This window comes from Erpetoichthys calabaricus, chromosome 3 (genome assembly GCF_900747795.2).
Source record: "Erpetoichthys calabaricus chromosome 3, fErpCal1.3, whole genome shotgun sequence".
Lineage (NCBI taxonomy): Eukaryota > Metazoa > Chordata > Cladistia > Polypteriformes > Polypteridae > Erpetoichthys > Erpetoichthys calabaricus.
Window position 1 is genome coordinate 250778128 of NC_041396.2, and position 23159 is coordinate 250801286.

The 23159-nt window shown below is 38.8% G+C and overlaps 1 protein-coding gene across 1 annotated transcript in view; it reads left to right on the forward strand.

The window, feature by feature from the left end:
• The window catches only part of gpc2 (glypican 2), a 34092-nt gene extending 11297 nt beyond the window's left edge, over nucleotides 1-22795 (forward strand). Inside the window, exons 4-11 of the mRNA XM_028798030.2 lie at nucleotides 7003-7178; nucleotides 7589-7669; nucleotides 7784-7949; nucleotides 10089-10219; nucleotides 10351-10491; nucleotides 15629-15765; nucleotides 18687-18862; nucleotides 19078-22795. Of these exons, the coding sequence (XP_028653863.1) occupies nucleotides 7003-7178; nucleotides 7589-7669; nucleotides 7784-7949; nucleotides 10089-10219; nucleotides 10351-10491; nucleotides 15629-15765; nucleotides 18687-18862; nucleotides 19078-19340 (1271 nt within the window). The 3' untranslated portion in view covers nucleotides 19341-22795. The remainder of the gene's footprint in view (nucleotides 1-7002; nucleotides 7179-7588; nucleotides 7670-7783; nucleotides 7950-10088; nucleotides 10220-10350; nucleotides 10492-15628; nucleotides 15766-18686; nucleotides 18863-19077) is intronic.
• The last annotated feature ends 364 nt before the right edge of the window (nucleotides 22796-23159 follow it).

The following is a 23159-nucleotide window of genomic DNA, read 5'->3' on the forward strand; positions in this document are numbered from 1 at the left end:
GCTTCCGTCTGGCCACTCTACCATACAGGCCTGATTGGTGGATTGCTGCAGAGATGGTTGTCCTTCTGGAAGGTTCTCCTCTCTCCACAGAGGACCTCTGGAGCTCTGACAGAGTGACCATCGGGTTCTTGGTCACCTCCCTGACTACGGCCCTTCTCCCGCGATCGCTCAGTTTAGATGGCCAGCCAGCTCTAGGAAGAGTCCTGGTGGTTTCGAACTTCTTCCACTTACGGATGATGGAGGCCACTGTGCTCATTGGGACCTTCAAAGTGTGCCTTGAGACAATCCTGTCTTTGAGGTCTACAGACAATTCCTTTGACTTCATGCTTGGTTTGTGCTCTGACATGAACTGTCAACTGTTGGACCTTATATAGACAGGTGTGTGCCTTTCCAAATCATGTCCAGTCAACTGAATTTACCACAGGTAGACTCCAATTAAGCTGCAGAAACATCTCAAGGATGATCAGGGGAAACAGGATGCAAAGGCTGTGAATACTTATGTACATGTGCTTTCTTAGTTTTTTTATTTTTAATAAATTTGCAAAAACCTCAAGTAAACTTTTTTCACGTTGTCATTATGGGGTGTTGTGTTTAGAATTCTGAGGAAAACAATCAATTTAATCCATTTTGAGATAAGGCTGTAACATAACAAAATGTGGAAAAAGTGATGCGCTGTGAATACTTTCCAGATGCACTGTATAATTTAATGAGAATGGTTCTACAACTAGAAGTAATAAGTGGTATAACTGCTTTCAGCTTATAAACTTTTATATTGCTTTTCTTTTTATCAATATTAACAAAACACATTTTTGCTTTCCATCTTAAGTAGGTCATGTTTTATTACCCGTTTAAATGTTTTATGTTGTAATGAGGAATGTGGTTGAACAGTTAGCAAGTGTTTCTGTGTAAAATATTACATGATGTTTGTGTTTTTATAGTAAAAATAATGTTTTTTTTAAAAATAGTCAATCGTCATATTACTAACCATGACAGTGCTTGACAAAATGATGAGATTTACTAATCTATGTCTGTCTTATTTGAAGACGAGATTGCTGTAATTTTGGTATAGGGAGATATGACGTGTAGTTGAAGTTTGTATGTAAAAGTCTGATAAAGAAAACAGAAGTGCTGTTATAGAACATTTGGTTACTAAAGGTGCCGTTTTTATATATAATACATATTGTCGCAGTAGGGGGTGCTAGTGCTCCCTTGAACCCTCAGGTACCACTCCAAACACCAGGTAAAATTACAATTATTATTTATTTTATAATAATAATGTGCACCAAGCACCCTCCACTACACATACAAATCAATAATCAATACAAATAACCAATCCTCCTCTCCCAGACGCATTGCCACCCTTCCATCCAGCTCAGCTCGGCCTCTGGGCTTTCCCATAGTCCTTTTGTATTCCCCGACCCGGAAGTGGTTCCAATCCTACAGTCCACGATTCCTTATCACTTCCGGGTCAGATTAAAAGTCCTTTTCTTCAACCCGGAAGCACGTCGTTCCTTCCGGTCATGTGATCATGACGCACTTCTGGGTTATAGGGCACGTAGCACTCTGTAAGCCTCCCTACAGCAGCTCCTGGTGGTCCCAATGGTATCCAGCAGGATTGTTTATAAAAACTACACTGTCCATAATGCCCTGCTGGAATTTGGGAACCTTCCATGCTGCTGGGAGGACTCCATCTAGCGGCCTGAAGGTGTCGATCGGAATATTTGGCCAGTCATCCCTCATAGTTCCCTCCCCTTAGCGAAGACCACTGGGGCGGAGCGGCCAGCCCCGCGAGGGACGTCTTCCTCCAGGAGGATCCATCAGTCGGGCTTTGGCTGTGCTGTCTAGATTCCCCAGAGAACCTAGGGGGAACGGTGTATCGGCTATCCCTCCGATCCACTGTCCTCTGAGGACAACTTCGCCATACGTGGCCCGGCCGACGACAGTCATAACAAAGTCGTCTTCCTCCTGGTTGTCTTCCTCCGCGAGACTGGAAACACCTCGGGAACTCCGTCAACTCCGCCCTTTTCTCCGCTGAGGGAGGTTCTATGGCCGTCTCGATGCTCTCAGCCCTTCTCTCTGATTTGTCAGGAGACCCGCGTTTTATTTTGGGGATCTCCTGCTTACTCTGGGGCTTGTACACAGTTTGGGTCTCTCTATTGGAAGAAAAGAGCCCCTTCGCTTTTTGTACGCCCGTGGATCTTATTTTAATCCGAGGCGGCATCTTCAGCATCACATCGCCCCAAGAGACAGTACCTTCCAACTGCTCCGGTTTGATTGGCGCTTCCCCCGCCCCTTCTGTTACCAATGACAACTCCCTTATAGCGTGGATCGGGGTCTTGAGGTCCGCCTCGCTCCGAGAAGCCGTCTCGTACAGCTGCCCCGGCTCGATCGGTCCTTCCCCCGACCACTCGGTTACCATTCCACACTCTACTGTAGGGCACACAGTGCTTTGGCACCCGCTACTTATTAACTGCCGGATCACACTGTGTCCCTTATACTGTACGGTACGGGTTGGACTCACCTATATTGCCATATCAACCATAACTGGAGCCTCTTGACCCAGTCGCCATAGGTATTTCATTAGTCCTTTCAGCGGCGCCTCGGCCGTTGCTCCCAGCTCCTCCACTCGTTTCTTCAGCTCCTCTAAGCCCTGGAAGAAACTGTTCACGGGCTCGAGTAACCGCTTGAGATCCCGAAGCCCAATAAAGTTATTTGAATCGGCCTGAGGCAGGTTAGAATCGTCATCAGCCTTACCTTCCGGCCGGGAGCCAATGGGCACGTCCGCTCCTGGCACGTGTCCGGCTGGGCTTCGTGGAGGCTCTTGGGAATTTGAGTCTCGCATTTTAGATGGCCGGGGCATTGCTACCAGCCGGGAGCCAATGGGCATGTCCGTTGTCAGCACGTGCTCGGTTGGGTCGCGCAAAGGCTCTTGGGAATTGGAGCCTTTAGAGGGACGGGTGGCCGCTACCGGCCGTCTGTGATCTACCTTTTCTAATTTAACGGCAGACCATTCAGTCACATCCCGCTCCTCTTTATCATTTTTTATATTTGGCGCTGCTTCGCTCGCCTCCCCCTTCCTTATCAGGGAGTTCGGATTTGTCAGGGAATAAACAACCTCACTGACGGACCGCTGTTGACCTTCTTCCCGACATCCTTCAGGTGAAATCCCGAGACATGTGTCTGTGAATAAACAGGTCTCTTCCTGGTCAGGTGACTCCGTGTTTTGATGACGGTATTCCCAGCCTGCACCAGGATAGTCCACGTGACCGTCGTCGACGAATAGGCTCCCCAGTTGTAAAACCATAGACTCCTCATCTTCGTGGCCATCTTGCCAAGGTAGGAGATATGTGTCCTTCTCATAGTCCGTTTCGCGCCGCTCGGCCTCTGAAAAAGAAGAAAATACAGGTCCCGGCGCAACGGGAGTTGTCCCGACACATACCTCCGACTTTGTTGGCTTGTTTCAAGTTCCAATAAGGTAGTCCCCTGACAGTTCTTTTGTCGCCGTAACCACCGGTCTCTCTCTGCAATTATCTCGGCTCTGACTTCCGCAGTGCCCGTCAGGTAGGTCCATACCATCACCGCGTCGGGTCCCTCCGGGGGCCACTCCTGTCCGAGGGTCGCCTCGTGTAGGGCCTGTTTCTTTTGGGAATGCCCGTTCTTCTTCCTTGACTTCCTTCCCATCTCGAACCAATATGAGACGAAGCTCATCACCGCCGTACTGCTTGTTGAGAGTGGTGTTTCTACCTCCGTGCTCGTGACCGGTACCGTCTTGGGATTCTTTGCCAACACAATATTTATAAAACAGGTCCTCTGCCAATCCGACGGCCAGAGAATCCTGCTGGCTACGCCAGTGTCGCAGTAGGGGGCGCTAGTGCTCCCTTGAACCATCAGGTACCACTCCAAACACCAGGTAAAATTACAATTATTATTTATTTTATAATAATAATGTGCACCAAGCATCCTCCACTCCACACTACACATACAAATCAATAATCAATACAAATAACCAATCCTCCTCTCCCAGACGCGTTGCCACCCTTCCACCCAGCTCAGCTCGGCGTCTGGGCTTTCCCATAGTCCTTTTATATTCCCAGACCCAGAAGTGGTTCCAATCCTACAGTCCATGATTCCTTATCACTTCCGGGTCAGATTAAAAGTCCTTTTCTTCAACCCGGAAGCATGTCGTTCCTTCCGGTCATGTGATCATGACGCACTTCCGGGTTATAGGGCACGTAGCACTCTGTAAGCCTCCCTACAGCGGCTCCTGGTGATCCCTATGGTATCCAGCAGGGTTGTTTATAAAAACTGCACTGTCTATAATGCCCTGCTGTAATTTGGGGACCTTCCATGCTGCTGGGAGGACTCCATCTAGCGGCCTGGAGGTGTGGATCAGAATATTTGGCTGGCCATCCCTCACAATATATATATAAAAAAAAAAAGATAATACCTACAAGTATAGATAAGATTTTTTTAATTAATTCTAAACACCGATTTTCATCCAGATTGGGCATCCACTCATCAATTCCAACACCTTCATGAAGATTTTTAAAACTAAACCTTTAAAATCATCAGTAGAATATATTGTAAATCCGACATAATTTTATAATTCAGAAATCGTTGACAGGAAAGGGCAGCTTATGTGACACATTCTATTACAGATAGAAACTGTGAGCACACACAGCAGAGTCAAAGGTACAAAAGATCATGTGTAAGTAGAACTCAGTTTAACTGTTCAAGACTGCATTTAAGTAACAGCTGAGATTATCTTTATTTTTCAATTTTGTTGTAAAAGTGACAATGACTCTATCTATCTATCTATCTATCTATCTATCTATCTATCTATCTATCTATCTATCTATCTATCTGTCTATCTGTCTATCTGTCTATCTGTCTGTCTATCTATCTATCTATCTATGACTTAACATCATAAGTGTAGCTGGATGATCTATAGACCGTGTGAACTCTCATCATATAGAAGAAAGCAGTTTGGATGGATTTGTGTAAATATGACCAACGACTCCAACACTGACTTGCCATTTTTCCTTTTCTAACAATGCTCTAACATGCCAAAGGCAATTTATCTTGAACACCTGGAAAAAATACTGTGTGCATCTATTAACGGCAACTACACATTAAATATTTAAAGGTAGGGTCTACGATTCTCCAGGCTAAATTGTTAAACCCTCTTACATTTTGAATTTACATTTTGTTTGCAATAGCTTTTTTCCATAATAATATTTCTTTTGAATCTTGTATATGCTGGGTGGTAAATTCATTCTACCAATCAAGTTCCACCATAATGAGAAGAAGTAAAGGAACAAAAAAGTTAGTGTATTTTTTCAGTTAGTCTCAAAATTATTTCCTCACCTTGGGCATTTTCTTAACTGGATTTATTTAAAAGATCATAAGCAAGTGTTGCACATTGATTACATCACACATTTTTAATATAAATTCTGAAAAAAATGCCCACTTTAACCAATCAGTTAATCACAAAAAAAATGAAATCAATTAAACAACATGTTGAATCACACAGATTGGTAAAGAGGTGTGTTAATGTGTATATACAAAAAAGAAAAAAGTAAAGGATATACTCATGCTGAAAAAAGAAAAGAAGGTTAGACAGAATATTTTGCTTATGTAGTCTATGTCACACTTTTGTAATAACAGATAAAGGCTACACAGCCATACTGTTTTGTCTTGAACCTTTGTTTCTTTTCTTAGCCATGGAATAACTTTACTTTTTTTATATTGAGGCATATCTGTGTTTTCATATTGCCGTTTTCTTCTTAGAAAACATTGCACTGCTAAAGTCTCTAAATACTATTTGATTTATTACCTAGCTATCATTAGACAGAAGGATATCAGTTCCAGATAAAGTTATTTTTTTTGTTTGTTTGTTTTGTTTTGATATTGTGTTCTTTATTTTGATTATTTGTCTTTAGGGTGGCATGTTAGCACAGTAATCACTGCCATTGCTTCAAAGATCCACCATCGTGAGTTTTAGTTGTCTGTGTGGAGTTTGCTTGTTTTCCACCTGTGTGTCTGAGTTTTCTCTGGGTACTTCCCAGAAACATCCCTCAAAGATGTGTGGGTTAGATTAATTGGTGACTCTAAATCAATTCTGTGTGGGTGCTTGAGTGGGGTTTGCAAAGGAATGACAACTCTGTCCATGGTTGGTTCCTGCCTTGCAGCCAGTGCTATTAGGATGGAATCCAATGCCCCACAACCCTGAATAGGATTAATGGGATTTTCAGAATGTTATGTTTTGCTTAGTTGTACCCTAGATATGCTTAGATCTTCATTTATTCACATTTGACCAGGTCTTGTCTTGTTCATTTGTCTGGTAAATTGAGTGTCAAAGCTTTCCCACTCATTTAATCATTATTTGTTTTTGAGCTTTTAAACAGGAAAATTAGGAGCACTTCACTTCTGCAGTTTGAACAGGATAATAATCTCACTCCATAGAAAGCAAGTGGTTCCTAAAATCTCTCTTTTTATTCAGATCAGCACATTTCAGCAATGGGGATACAGCCCAGCATTTAAAATCACTCTGGAATCAATGGGGTCATAGTGACCTTGGTTTCTTTCTTTTTTTATTTCTTCTTTGACAATAGAAAAATCTCAAAGGTTCTTTTGAGGAAACTAAAGGTTTGTGCAACCTAGTGTGGTATGGCACCAGTATAACTGGTTCCATTGTGATTTGGTCCTAGTGGGTTGTGATTTGGTCCTAATGTTGTGTGACCCTATTGTAGATTTGGTTTTAGTGGGTTGCAGTTTGGATGGATATTGTATGGTTTGGTCCTGGTGTGTTTTAGTATTGGTGATGTATGCTCCCAGTTTGGTTGAGTCCTAATGGCATGTGCCCCCCTGTTCTTTTGGTACAATTTATTCTTTTGTAGTTTTGTATGACATTTGTCTGGCCTGCTCCTGTTGCATCCCATCCCTAGGTCTATTTGCTATCTGCGGCTCTTTCTTTCTTTCTGATCAGATTTTTTCTGATAGGTGCAAGTGTCAGTCTCAGTGAGGTGTTGTCAGAGTTCTGGGCTCGTTTGGTGGAGAGAATGTTCACATTGGTCAACCCTCAGTACCAATTCAGTGATGAGTATTTGGAATGCGTTAGCAAACACTCCGAGCAGCTGAAACCATTTGGAGACGTTCCCCGCAAGCTAAAAATCCAGGTGAGGATGGCAGAAATAATGCATGTTAAATAATTTGTGTGGGAATGGGCTTCAGATTTAAAATAAGAATTATTTAAGAGTAAGGAAATGTTGATAGACAATTATCTTGTGGAATGAAGCACTGAGATTATGTAAAACATTTGGATGATTAATAAGATGTTTTGAGCTGTTGAGGAATTCACCACCTTCTCCAACAATACTTAGCTTATTGCAACACATTTGTAGTTATTTACAGATTCCTAGAATAAACTTAAATTAATTTGTAGATCAAAGCCTGCTACATATCAAGATGTTGACAGAAAGCTTGCAAGATTAGTTTTTACTTTTTTGTGGCTTCTTTAGATATCTTGAAATGTGAGTACCCTTAGGCAGATATTTTCTTACATTTTGTCTCTCCCATTTACTTCTAGGTCTCTCGATCCTTTATTGCAGCACGGGCACTAGTACAAGGTCTGGCAACTGGTAGAGATATTGTCAGCAAGGCATCGAAGGTATATAGCTGTAATTTATTTTTATTTATTAATTTTTTTTAATTGACCTTCAACTGGGGTAACTAGCTCAGTAACAAATCTTCTCTCTCTCTCTCTTTCATTGGCTACCTGCAGGTTACCCCTACTCCTGAGTGTAGACGGGCCCTAATGCGCATGTCGTACTGCCCATTGTGCCGAGGGATGCCCAGCCTTAAACCGTGTCACTCATTTTGCCAAAATGTTATGAAAGGGTGCTTGGCCAATCAGGCAGACTTGGATGTAGAATGGAACAACTTTATTGGTGAGTTTATTTGAGAATTCATTGATCTTACCTATTCAATGCAACTGTTAAGACTGTTTTACTTAAATGTTAAGGGCATAAGCTTCTTGTATTAGATTTTTCTCATTTCCAGCTTTTATGTGTCAGTTTACTAAAATCGGGTGTTTCAGGTTTTTCAGTCCATCCATTTTATGAGCTTGCTTTTTTGTTATTTGTTATTATTTGTGCAACAATAATACTTTATTGTACATTCTGCTCCAGAGGGTTTTGTATTGCTTTAACCATTCTGACAGTCACATGACTGAAACAGTTTATAGTGTTGTACTTATAAATAGCTATCATTCTTAAAAATGAGCACTAACAGTGTATTTTCACTGTGATAATGCATATTTAGAGGAAAAGGTTGTAAGTAACATGAAATAAGGATCTTAAAAGCATGGAAGTCCAATTTGTTATTTCAAATATATGCTCATTTTTTTTAACTTGAAATCCTCTAGCAGCTTACATTATGAATATATAACTAAGCACTTTATTTTACTGACATCAGATTTTCATCACAAAGTGTATTATATTTTAAAAACTCTAATATTTAAATTGAGGTACCTCCTCCCCAACACACCAAGAAAGCAAAAATAGTAAAGTGTGAATATATAGTAGCAGTTATTAGCATGCTAAAATAACCAAAAGTTGGTAATGGTTTGGCATTTTCAGTTAACATAAGATAACATTAATAAAGGCTCTGCATATTCCATAAAAAAACATTTTTCTCCTCAAGTGACTTTGATAACTTTAAGTAAAACAGAATATCGTTTTACTAATGCACTATATATATGGATTATAATTTTCTTTGATGACTGCTATGCATATTACATAAACATAATGACACTTCCTGAGAAATGTATTTTATAAAAACAAACAATAGATTGTGATTTAGTTGTAACTTTTGTTAAATTAAGCAAGAGGTAGTAGCTTGGTGGTGAACTTGTATTTTTATTGGACTTCACTACAAAAAGGACTCTACTTTTCACTTCAGGAAAGTAAAATATTTTTGATCATGCATTTGCATACTCTATTTCCTGTTGTACATAAAGGTTTTGAACAAGGCTTGTAATCCTGATGGAAATGTTATAATTCCTTTCTTTCCTTGCCACTTTCCTACTGGGTGCATATCATTGCCCTCTGGGTTCTTGTCATAGCCAGAAAGTAAGCAACCAAAATACCAAGATTAAGGAATTTTCACTTGGGAGAAGAGGTTAGTGTCAGTTTCAACTGATAGGGAGTGACATTTTTGAAATTACTGCAAACCACTCCTCATAAATTCCATTGTGCACACTCCTATTATCCCCACCTGTAAAGGTGTTCTGTATTTAGTGCATGTGTGTTGGTTTGAATTTCCACTTAGGTCAAAACATGTCTGCCACATTCTACCCCAGGTTTCTATTTCATGGCTCTATCACAGAAGAAGCATAGCCTCTGTGCTTTTATGGTCCTTCCACAGGCTAACAACAGTTCTATCAGTCTAAATTAATATTATTTTAGCCTAGGAAACTTTTATGGCTTTTTAAATTCACTTCCTGTATCCAGCTTTTACCTGTTATCACCACATGAAACATAAATTCATATTTTTTTCATCACACACTTTTTTGTTTTCACATTATCATGCTAAATATGTTTTCAGCTTGATTTGAAAAAGACAAAAATATAAATAAAAACCCAATGGAAAGATGCTGAAAATCAGGTGTGAGGTTAGGACTTAGAATTTGTGGCCAACAGCTGTGTTACTAAGAATATTGCCTACCTACTAGCACCCTGAAAGTAGCAGGTGTACTCAAGGTAGCTCTGCACTTATGAGTTGGGGTAGATGAGCTCCATGCTGGTACAAACCTTGTATCTACTGATCTTGCCAATGATGCAATGATTTTTAACCATTTTCTGCTATTGTTTTTCTACCAGCATATATTAGTTGTTGATATGGTATGTATTACTTTCCTGCATTGTAGATACTTCTTTTCCATTGTATGAAGTTCAGTAATGTAATGATTAGTAGTAACTTTTTCTCTCAGAAGTTTTTCATAACAAGATTGATTTATTTTTAATTTACAGTATTTGTTATAATACCCATGAATTTATGTTGTTCATGATGTTCCTTACCATCTGCAGAAACACTCAATCAGCTGGCCGAGAAACTCCAGGGCCCTTTTAACATTGAGCTGGCCACTGACTCGATTGGTGTCAAGATCTCAGAGGCTATCATGTACATGCAAGAGAACAGTGTCCAGACCTCAACCAAGGTGTGTATGTGTGTATGAGTGCATGTACCCACATATATGGGATGAAGAGCCTATCCCAGGCTCTGTTTTCTTTGCTCTATCTAGGAGGCTCTGTATCCTACATCAAAGCTCAACAGCTTGTTACTTAACAGGTATTCCAAGGCTGTGGAAGCCCACGCCCTGCACCTAGCCGAACAAAACGGTCTCCACGAGATGAAACAAAGCGACGTTTCCGTACCTACACACCTGAGGAGAAACCCACTACAGCAGCTGGGACTAATCTGGATCGACTGGTAAGTGCTGCCTTATGTGATTTTATGGCTGGGATTCTTGTAGTAAGATATGAAATGATAAAACATTTTGTGTTAATCATCTTTATGGCTTTTTAATTACTACAATGACCTAATTCACAGAAATTGATTCAGTCTCATCATTTGTTTGCCATTTCTGGGTATGGTATATCTACTGGTTTAAAACTTGAGATCAACATTATGTCACCTGTGCTTACCCTTCCTAGTGCCTTTGAATGGCTTACCCAAACATTCTCTTAGACCTTAGTAATGTCAGTCTCCATGGCTTTATGCTACAGCTCCTGCTTTATTAGCTGGCTGACTTCTCTTAGTTAAATCTGGAGACTCTCTTTGTAACATTTAATAGAAGGCTTATTTCTTTAAGTTAAAAATTTCTCTCACCACTGAACATTGGACTAAAATTACAGCCACTGACCAGCTTTTGGATTTAAACCCTTGAACTTGTCGCCACTATTGTGGTCTTTAACAGTGTCATTTCAGGCTACTTAACCCTAACCTCTACCAGGATGACGAACAAGCTTTTCAGGAGGAGAGACTTTAAATGTTTTCAGCTGTGTTAAAAGGCGAAACTTCATCAGAGCTTTCTCAGCTCACAACTTGCCTCAATGAAATTAAAACTTTGATGAAGCATAACTCTTTAAAATTAAATGGCAACAAAATGGAACTCCTGAAAATTGGCACTAAAATGCAATTTAAGAAAATTAGGCCCTTTTCAGTCACTCTTGATGGTGATCTCATTAGACTTTCTTCTAATGCAAGGAATCTTGGTGTCATTTTTGACTCCTCCCTTTCTTATTCCACCCACATAAACCACATTAAGAAACTTTCTTACTTCCACCTCCATAACATTTCTGTGTTTGCTCATTCCTCTCCTTTTCTAATGCCGAGAAACATGCCCATGCTTTTATTATATTTTGCATTGATTATTGCATCTCTGTACTAGCAGGTGCCCCTTCAGACCTTATATCACAGCTACAGTTCAAAACTCTGCTGCATGAGTCCTTACACGGACCCGCAACAGTGAGCACATAACACTCATCCTGCTTCACCTTCACTGGCTTCCTGCGTCTTACAGGATTGAATATAAAATTCTATTAATAACCTACAAATATTTAAATAGACTTTCACCAGACTATATCGGTGACCTTCTCCATTGCTATGTTCCTGTTTGCCCACTATGGTTTTCTGATTCTGGAAATCTTTTTGTGCCTCACACTAACCTGCACCCTCTGAATAACAAGGCTTTCAGCTGTATAGTGCCCAGACTTTAGAATGATCTCTCGAAATTAATGAGATCAGCTGACTCAATCCATTCTTTCAAAAAACAACTTAAAACTCATCTTTTAAGGAAAGGCTTTTACCATAACCTAACATTCTGACATCTTTCAGATTACATCTCTGTCCAAGTGCTCAGGGTAATTTGCGTGTGTGTTATATCACAAATTTTTATTTGTTCGGGCATTTCTTTAGTATTGAATTTAGTATTTTATTCTTGTTTATTCTCTTTTATTCTATTTAATGCTTTGTATATCTTGTATTATCTGTTTAGTGTTCTATGCAGAAGATACAGTATTTGTATACAATGTTAGATATGCCACGCTGTTCTAAGACTCTGTGAAGCGCCTTGAGCATGGGAAAGGTCCTATATAAAAAGTGTATTATTGTTATTATTATTGCCTAGTTCTCAATCCATCCTCAATAATACTAAGTCTGTTTAGTTGAAATTTTGTCCATCTCAGTTAACTCACCACCAAGTAGTGGTCAACTGATAATGCAAATTGATTTGACCTTAGAAAACTGACACAACTTTTTTTGTTGTGGGAAGGGGGGTGCCTTCTTTCTCATATGTGATTTTTTTTCATGAACAACATCTAGGCACAGCTAAAGCTTGGGGAATATCCAATATGGGACCTAAAGATGGTGTCCCCTATATCTTGCAGATAATGGTCTCCTCTTGACCAATATTTCTGAACCACTGGGTTGCGACACAGTTTTAGTTTGCTAGTTGCCGTCTGTGGGGTTGCGAGTGGGCTTTTCAGGTACTGCTAGTGATAACCGAACCTATCCACAGTACTGTGAAATATGTTTTTCCTGTTTCTAACTGCACTTGTTTAACAAAATGAGACAGTCCCCCACTCTTCAAATCATGCACGTTTCTTCAGGGGGAAGCCCCTTCTCCACACAAACACCCACCCACATCTGCTCTTCCAGTTGTGCATGACCTACCCCAACCGCTGTTCCAATCGAACTTGTTTCACCAAGGTGACAAACACAGTTCTTCAGTTGCTGCCTGTTGGTCATCAATGATGTTAAGAAGGTAAAACTGGCTTGTGACATCATAAAATTTGAGGAACACGGATCTTGATCTCTTTAGAAGGTGCTTAGCAGCACAATAAGAATGGTTTGCTGCTGAGTTTAACATGGTTGGAGGGAGAATTAGCACCTTCAAATCTGAGGATGTTGTGATCCTTTCCATTAAATGTGAGTCTAGCTCTCTGCAGGTCTTGCTCACGAACAAAGGTAGGGATAATCGTGAGATTAGTTTGTCAATCAGCAGTGGTTATTTTGTGAATATTGTACCAAACTATCCTGGTGAAATGGAAGCTAATAAAGCTTTTGTTTTATTGGTCAGTCTACATCATCCTCGTCTAGGCACATGAGATATGCTTATTGATTGAATGATTGAGATTGCTGTGGTGGGTTGGCACCCTGCCCAGGATTGGTTCCTGCCTTGTGCCCTGTGTTGGCTGGGATTGGCTCCAGCAGACCCCCGTGACCCTGTGTTCGGATTCAGCGGGTTGGAAAATGGATGGATGGATGATTGAGATTGTGACTCCAAGTATCCAAAATGAGGTTCTGTCATTGTCTTTCTGGGCGTAATCTCTCTGATATTGTGAGGAGCTCAGTGGTACAGGGTGAGGCAGAAAGGATGGACGTTTTTTACAAAATCACAAAATTGTTAATTTTTTCTTACAAAGAAATTTATTGAAATATTTGAGTTCATATTGAAATAGCATTTGACAAAATCAAGTGTGGAAAACAACATCTCCCATGTGGTGTCCGTTATCACTGATGGCCAAGTTCAGAAGAATGCTTCCGAGCAGATCGACTTGGACTGCGCAGCAGGGCTAGTCGTACGCTTTCCAAATTTCAGGGGTAAGTGGCGGTCTTTTGTTCATTAATGTACCTTGTGTACGAAGTGCTTTAACCCAACGTAAGATAGTGTTACAAGCGGGAACAGCTTTATTTCTGTGGATATTGAAATGGCAACGAAACTCACGCTGAACTGCGGTAATAGATTGGTTGTTCTTGACAAAACAGTCATACGCAAAAATGCGGCATTCTATCGTCCATGGCTTCAACTAAAAAGAAAATAAAAAAATGCTAAGACTTCGCGAACCTAACGCCACCTACCGCACATCTGTCACTCCACCCAGTGGTAAGTTCTAACCATTTCAAAGACCTCCGTCCTTTCTGCTTCACCCTGTATATAGGCAGAGTGCCGCCATACTTTCCTGGAAAAAGAAAGCAAAGATTAAAAAAAAGATTAGTAGTAGTGATTTTAAATATGAATAATGAGTATTATCAACAATGGTACTCAATGAAGACATGCCTTGAGGAACAAGGTAATGTAATGCAACACTTATTTTCTTGAAGTAAAGATACCTGTATTAGTAACCAGATATGCATTACTGTTTTGCTGTGGAAAATTATTCCTGCCACTCCAAAAAAAACAAATGTATATACAAGTAATAATTTAATTATTGAAAAAACACTTATTCTAGAATTTTTTAAATGGTACATTAGAGAGAATTGCAAAATTATCCAAAAGAGAATAGCCAAGTTGATTTCATTTTATTTTTCTATCAACATTTTACTACTGCAGTTTTTAAAGAATTTTGAAATGCAAGAATCAATGTTGAGCAGTTATCTGTGTCAAGAATGCTATGAGTAAGCCGTCTGAGACTTCCCTGAAAAAGCCTTTGAGGACAGGATCGAGAATGCAGATGGACAGTCTGAGTTGAGAAATTATTCTACAAAGTGAAAGTGCATTTATTTTTCCAAAGAAGTACAATTTGTTCATCCACTCCTTAAGTGTTGCTGGGTTCAACAGATGGTAAATAGAGTACTTACACATCTCCAGATGAGACAATTATATAGTATCTAAATATCTGACCTCTCAAACTTTCATCATTGGCTGTTAATTTAGTTTTCTCCATTTCCACTCACCCAGTCCTTTCAGAGTTTACAACTTCTGTTATTTTCTGTGGAAATATTTATTTTAACCAGTTTTTCTAGGGCAAGTTTATAATTTGTGGCCATGAACCTAGCATTGAAACTGTACACCTGAATGTGAATATTTATGGATGTAATAGAGTGAGGGGTTACATTCAACTAATTGTTAAAAAAATACTAGAAGATTTGGATGCATCAAAATACTATATCTTAACAAAACACCTCTTTCTAGTTCTAGTTACAGATATTGTCATGTCAAAAAATATGGGGATGTGTATATGCCTGAGATCAATGTTACATCAATTTAGAGTCCTTTGGATCAAAGGAATGCACAAAATTCATAATCTCCCTTGCTTTGGGGTTGCATTGATTATCTGTATGAAAACTGAAATCATCTGCTATTATGAACTTTTCTAAATTTTCTGTTATGCTAGATAGTAAATCTTAAAATTCATTGACAAAGGAGACATTATATTTTGGTGGGCAATAGATGGTTATTATAAGAACAGCTTTTTCTTCTTTAATAAAAACAGCTAAATATTCAAAAGAAGCAAAAATGCTGTTGCTGGTATCTTTACAATTCAATCTACTTAAAACATTTGTCAAGCCACCACCTTTATTTATTTGGCCAACAGAATAAATAAAATTAAAATATTGAGGGTCTGTTTCATTTAGTATGGCAGCTCAATCATTGATAAGCCATGTTTCGCTGAGATAATGCACTCTAGGTGCTTCCCATGGGGATGCATGCCAAAATCTGTTTTTCACTTTACTTTTGAATGCTTGGAAATTCCACAGAAGTAGCTAGAGATTGTTGATAGGTATATGGAGGCTTGATTTGTTCTGCTCTGCATATAAATATGGCTTTAATTTGTTTTGTTAGGTATCAGATCTTAAAGACAAGCTGAAGACAATGCGACGCTTTTGGGCTGCACTACCACACAACTTGTGCAATGATGACAAGATGGCAGCTAATGTTACTAATGAGGACAAGTGTTGGAATGGGCAAACACGGGGAAGGTGAATATTCATTTTAGATTATGTGGTCCGTGGGAAGAAAAAGTTAGCACTATGATTTCAGTGTACTGGATTAACAGTAACTTAGATTATACAACTTGGTTCAAGTTATTAAAATATAGTTTCTGTTTTGGAGATTAAATATGGCATGGTGGACTTTAACAAAATTACATTACTTCCTCATATTTAATGTTACTTCTTCCTGCTTCAGTAGATTTGCAGTGATCCCTCTCCTGCTGACTAAATTTAAAGTGAGATTTGTTGAGCCTGGCTTTAATTTAACACATTCATGCAGTAATTCTGGTCTGCTAATTTATATATATATGTTGTATATATGTTTTCCCTTATTTCTGTTGCTTTTTCTCTACCTACAACCCAAATATACCCATACATTATCTCATTATAAATGAGTGTGCTTGTGTCCTATAGTATGGTCAGTGATGGTCTGTGTGTGTTATCTAGTTTGGTTCATGTCTAACAGAGGATATTGCTAGGGTATTGGCTGGCTCACTGCAATCATAAAGAGGGCAAAATGATTTTTTGAAATAGCTGGTTGAACATTTCCAAAGTCCTTTCAATTTGTGTTTTTATGTTGTGAGGTGGTGTTGAAAGTTTAACTTCCCAGATTCAATAGATATTTACATTTGTTTAGTGTTGCATATCTCTTTTACTGCTTAATTCATGAACTGAGGAAGATAATTCTTTGCTCTTCAGATCTCTGTTTAATAAATATTCATTTTGCTAACATTCAAAATATAAATCAAATAGTCTTAATCAAATTTGTCAGTAATGAGTGCTTATTACATATAGATTAACAAAGAATAAACAAAAACTGTGCTTCCTGGAAGGTTAATTATGCTGACTGTCAATTCAGAATATGATTTACTCTATGAAAGCAAGCCATCTATAAAGAGGGCACTTAAGATTTCAGCAGTAGGGCAGTACAAACTTAATGTGCCATAATGGTTTATTGTATTTTTTTTTTCAAGAAAATACTTTGCTGCAATGTTGCTGTAATGTTAGTGGCAATTTCTAAAATTCTTTTCCTTCATGTTTATTATGTACATTGCCCTGCACATCAATCACTATTTAAATATATTTTGCATAGTAATCAAGAAAACAAGGAAAGAGCCTCTACATAATAAAATATTTTGGAAAATAAAGTGACTGTATTGGAGATTTCAGGTAAAAGAATAGGATTGATTACAATTGACATTGACCTTCGAGGAGAGTAAGCATGACTGACCACAGGCCAGACCACCCACTCTTTTTGTGAATGCCTACAATTACTTTCTTGCAGCGTCAGCGTAATGCAGTTTATGCTTCTGCAACCCAACCCAAGTTTTTTATAGTAGAATTATATATAATTTTGCCTTATTTTTTATTTGTCTCATACAATATAGGACGAGAGAGGCTAACAGAAATTGAATGGGTTTAAAAAAATTATTTCTCAAAACATAAAAATGACAAAATATGGTATTATATAATATTTTAATGCTTACAAGATTACATGGATTGTTATTTCAGATTCTTATACAAACTTTTCTGTACTTTAGTATCTTGCTGTAATCCCGAACTACAAGTTCATCTTTATTGCCACCATCTTCTTGAACATTATCACTGTATCATTAAAAATATATAACGTACTGTATTATGCTCCAACTTTTACAACTTATTGGTTTATGGCATGAATTGATTTTTTTTTGGTATTTTACTGTAGTTTAAAAATTGTGATCAAGAGCTTTAACTGGTTCAGATGATACTATATTTATTACTGTTTTACCCTGAATTACATTTTAACAAAACTCCTTTTCTGACTGATTTAGCGGTGAACATATTGTGGGGAACAGCCTGGACACAGACAGGTAGACATGTTGGTTTCACCACACACACGTTTATTGTACATTATATACAAAGGTCAAGTGCACAATCCCAGTGCCTCAGGACCAATCACCCCTTAAGTCCTTGGCCACACTCACAATGCCTTTACAGTCTCTGGTCCGCCTCCGCTCCTCTCCACCAAGCTTCGTCCTCTTCCACCCGACTCTTGCCCTTGACTGGAGGGAGGTGACCCCTTTTACACACCCAGGAAGGACTCCAGGTGCATCCTGAGGGCTTCTGTAGCCACACCCCTGTGTGGCGGAAGCTCTGTCGGTGTATCCGGAAGTCCACTGGGTGTCCCCAATACTCTTCCCCCCCCAGCACTTCCGGGTGTGGCGGAAGTCCTGAGGTCCAGGGCTCCCAAGGCATCGGGGCGCCCCCTGGCGGTGACCAAGCTCTGTACCCGTGGTCCCCAAAGCAACCAGGCAGGACGCCCCCTTGTGTCCTGGAGGAGGCACAAGTCCTCCTCCGCTCCTCCTGGGCATCCCGGCCGGGCATGAACCCCCGCTGGGTACCACAATATATACATATAATATGATTACTGGACTGTATATTGATCCTATGATCCATTAAAGTATCAACACCAAGCCCTATATAATACTCCATTATTCTCTACACAAAGAACAAGACATTGACATTGTAGTTAAATTCTCTGGGAAAGACATGTATAATAATCCTTTAGGAAGACTATAGTGTCCCCAGTCTTATTGCTTATTTATCATATTTTCAAGTTTTAAAGAATGTTACCTTTTTGCACATATACCTATGGATTAAATAACAAACTTTTAAATGCATCATTTCTACATACTAAGGAGCAATTAGATCTAGGAAGTCTTCAAAGTTGTGTGGGTCACCTGCCTTTAAACCATAGTCCCCAATCTTTACTACTTTGGAGCATGTGATTGTTCACCTTTTCTTAGCTGTCTTTGCGCCTGGTCACCACAGTTGAGATGTAGCACCTTAACTGATGTGCATTTAACATTTAAAATGTCACCTAAGTGTGAGCTTGTCTGACACAGACTAATTATTAAGTTTTTCTACAGATATTTGCCTGATGTTACTGGGGATGGACTAGTCAACCAGATCAACAACCCAGAAGTGGAAGTTGACATTGCACGACCTGATGTGAAAACCCGGCAGCAGATCATGCAGCTTAGAGTAGCAACAAACCGACTGAAGCATGCTCACAATGGCAATGATGTAGATTTCCAAGATTCCAGTGAGTATGCAGTGAACTATATGGAGCAGTTATAAACAAAAGCAAACTTCTCTAGAGACCAGTTGTTATAGTTGGCTTTGGATTGAGAGTGGAGGAGTGGGGTGGAAGGGGATTTTATTTGGGGCACATTTTGTATGTGGCAAAGAATGTGTTACATGGAAGAAGGGAATTGTGGCTGTTTGCCGTATGATCATAGGTGGCCTATTTCTCCCTAGGTGAAGACGGTAGTGGCTCTGGTGGGGGTGAGCGTTACAGTGAAGACTGGCCAATCTCTGGACCTAGCAGCAATAATCCCAATAAGAACTCAAGAACTGAAGCTGGCCAGGGAAAACCTGCTCGTGGGCGAGACAGGCCCAATAAGTGGATCCGACCAAACCAGAATCAAGGCAGTAAAGGAAACAGTGGAATTAGATGTGCACCACACTCGGGGGTTATGGTGCTTCTGTCTATTGTATTGCTCTTACATGCTTTCTGCTAGCAAAAAGGCTGTGGCTATGCCTTGCTGGACTGGGATGGGTTGGGGGTGCACACCAGCAAAATTCTGATTTGGAAAAAAGCACTGATGGGAGTCGTTACAATGACAAGTTTTTGGGGAAGAGGAGTTCAAGCCACTGCAGATGTCATTGTGAGGGGCAACTTGCTCCTCATGGAGGAGCAGGAAGTGCCAGACCAGAACAAGACAAACCATGGTGACCAGCTTGAAAATGAAACTTTATGTCTTAAGCTTTTAGATGGCCTGGCTCTTCCTGCTCTGCATGCTGTAGCCCCTCTGTGATCACCTTTTTGTGGGATAGGGAGGGGAGGGTTTTAAGCTTTGAAGCAATGTGGCCAAATGGTTTGTGTTGATTTTTAAATTTATTTATTTGGATATGAGTGCATTTAAAGTAATGGGGTAGAAAGAAGACATTGGGTATGTTTGAGGAAGATTGTTGAAAAGTGGCCAGGGAGCATAAAGAAATGCGTAAGTGAATGGAGTATGAGGAAGTTGCAGAATAGTGTTGGGTTTTTGTTATATGTGTCAGTTTTTGAAGAAAATGCCTGATATGTATGTTGTGAATTTGGGGGTTAATTTGTAAAAAGTATGCAAGAATGTAGCCGTTTTGTGATGGTTTTAAATGGTAACTGTGGTAAGGATGTTTAAGAATGTCTAACTTAATTACGACTAACCTGAGAGAGCAGATTTCTAGTTTGACTCAGAGGGCAATAGTTGTGAGTATAAACAGAGATGCATGGTGGCTAAATTGATAAAGATTACCTATTGTCTGTCGATGGAATCTGAGTGACTAGTCATTGGGTTGTCAATGTTTTAATGAAAGTAAATGGGACAGAGTGGAGAACATATTGCACACAAGCACTAAAAAGTCTTTGAAAAAACTTCTCATTATTCCTGATACTTTCTCAGTGGCCTTTTTTAAATCCCCAGCACAGTGTTCTGAGGAAAAAGAAGCCTTCATATCTATGGTCTCCTCTTCTTGTATGCATAAATTATAGCCTTACAAATGACATTTCTAAATTAAGAATGGCTACTGGGTTTCATGTGTAGGCATATGTATGAGATTGTATGTGAAAGCCTCCAGATATACAGTAAGTAGTTGCTAAGTTAGGATCTTAGGCTTAGTTGTTGTCCTCTGTTGTGTTATTCTTTAAAACAGTAGTGTGAATGTATTGGGTATGGGGTGGTGGACTGGCAACATGTATGCAGTTTTAATACTTACAGGTGAATGAATGATACATAGTGTGTATGGCAGAGTGTGTGAACTTATTTGGTTTTATGTTTTAAAAAATGTTATTTATTTAAGATTGTTTTATCCCCTCAAGCACAATAAATCTGTTCTACATTGGAGCTTGGGAAGGTTAACAGAAAGAGAAGGTACGGTGAAGAGAATACTAGGAAGTATTATGGTGGTAAAGAGTTTATGGGGTGCAGAAGCCTGTATATACAAGTTTTAAAAAGTTATTTAAATATTGCCATGGAGAACAAATTTAAGAGTTCAGGAGTGCTGGGATGTGTTATGGTGGTAATGAGGGTGCAGAAGCGTGTATATACAAGTTGTTTAAATGTGGCCATGGAGAAGGGTAAATGTCTTTTTTAATATAAATTTGTAATCACTTCAAAATAAGTCTTGCAAGATGCATCAGTATTAATATAATGACAGGTGTTAAATATTGGGGCAGTGTGAGAGACTAGAATACAGTGTCATAGTGGGATGGGCAGGGTTGATGGGTGGGATGTAAGTGGGATTGGCGCATTCCAAAGTGGAATGGGAAAAAAAATAGCACAACTTGTTTCTTTGTAACAATTTATTGGTTTTTATTGTATGTTTCCACATTTTATCTATAAGCCAATGATTTTTTAAATTACATTTTTTGTATTTAATTTATTGTTCATGGCAGTAAACAACAGAATAATGTCTGCCTGAAAGAGCCTTGATGCCCTTTGATTGTGGAAGAAGGTTTAATGGTATTTTTTGCTACTGTACTTTATAAATAATGTATCATTATACACAGTGAACTCAGCAGTTTTCTGCTTCAAATGATTGTTGCCTCTTAAGGGCCAAATTGTATTGACTGATGATGCATGTACATTTTTTTTTTTTTTTTTTGTGCGTGTATGGCTAAGGGAACTTGAATCCAAGTTTCGTTGTCTGTCAGAAAAGTGAACGTATACACTAGTCATAGGTGAGCCCTGTCTTAAGGAGCTGTAGTGTGTGCTGGCTAGTGCTTAGTCTGTGGCTAACTTCTCCTTTAACGGAATGTCTTGTTTAATTACACTCCTTGATATCAAATATTTACATTTTATTTTGTCTATTTAACTATTAATTTTATACAAAAATGGATCTTGTTTGAGAATTGTTTTGAAGAATGTTAAGACAGTCTGTATGCTTTACATAAATGGATTGATTATACAACTTAAAAGCTATAGAGTACCAAAGTACTCATTTGTAGGCTTGGTGTCATTTAGAATTTACTCTGTGAAAATGCAGCAAAAATGACATTCTTTTGCATGTCTCTCACCACTGAAAATTTTAAAAGGAGAAATTTTAATTGAAAAATTTTAATCTTTGAATACAGCAAATATCTTTTACCCATATTTCTTAAAAATAATCTATTAAATAATTTTAAGGTTAAGTGCATCTAAGCAAGGCATTCAGTTAAGAAGTGATCAGAATGGAGTGCGACTGTGAAGGTGGTTCTTCCTTTTGAGTAAAAACAGAAGGTTCTCGTGTAGTTTTCATGGTGGGTTGTTTTGGCGGTGCTGTTTAGGGATTATTGGACTACCCATATTGTATTCTTATGTAGGGAAATTTCCATGTTTTACAAGAACTGTATAGCACTTCGAAACCCTGAATTTGACTGAATGGGTTTCAGAATGGCTAAGGGATTTTTAAGTAAAGCTCACATTTCATAATTACAGACGTAATAATTTTTAAGGAAAAAACAAGTGAAAGATGCTGAAAAAAATCCCATTGTAGCTGTCATGCTTGATAAAAGCTCAACAGCTTAAAGCTGGTATTTTTTACCATTTTTATTTGAGTGGAATTGTCTTTATTTTTCCTTTTTTGTTTTGCATACAGACTTTTAGATAATCCTTGTCTAAATCCTTAATAACAGTATTTATTTGTACAGTGCCTCAGACCTAATAACCACCAAAACAACACCCCATGTTTGTTTTTCTCAGGCAGGTTCTTCTTCCTACACTTTTTACTTTGTATAGACGTTTTTCTAACTGCACATTTATTTTGAAATACAGTACACTGCATCTATAAATTGAATGCATGTCCTGTCTATGTTTCTTATAATTTGGGAAAATGACATTATAGCACATGTATGGGATTTTCTATTCACCCTACATTAGTTTTCCAGTTGGTTCTTTACATTTTTAAAAAGTCCTTGAATAAAATACACATAAATATTTTGACAAAAGTATTAAAAGTTCTTAATCTCTTTCTTTTCTGAGAATGTCTACACCCTGCACACAGTGGTCTTTTTTGTAGCAGTGACTTCTGGATATAAAAATGGAACTTAACTAAAAGGTTTGTTATGTATTTACCTAAGTTAGCTATCCTAGGAAGTTCTCCACAAGTGTGAAGTAACTGTAGGAATTTAGCAGCCTTGTATCCTTCAGGGCTATACATGTACTATCTAGCTAACTTTGCTGGAGAAACATACACTCTTGCAGCAGAAAGAACATACTGGCAATTCAAAGAAGTCAAATCTGTATGTTAAGGTGTATAACTTACAGTACAAAAAAAAAAGCTGAGGATGATTACAAAGTTTATCATAACAATCCAGGAGA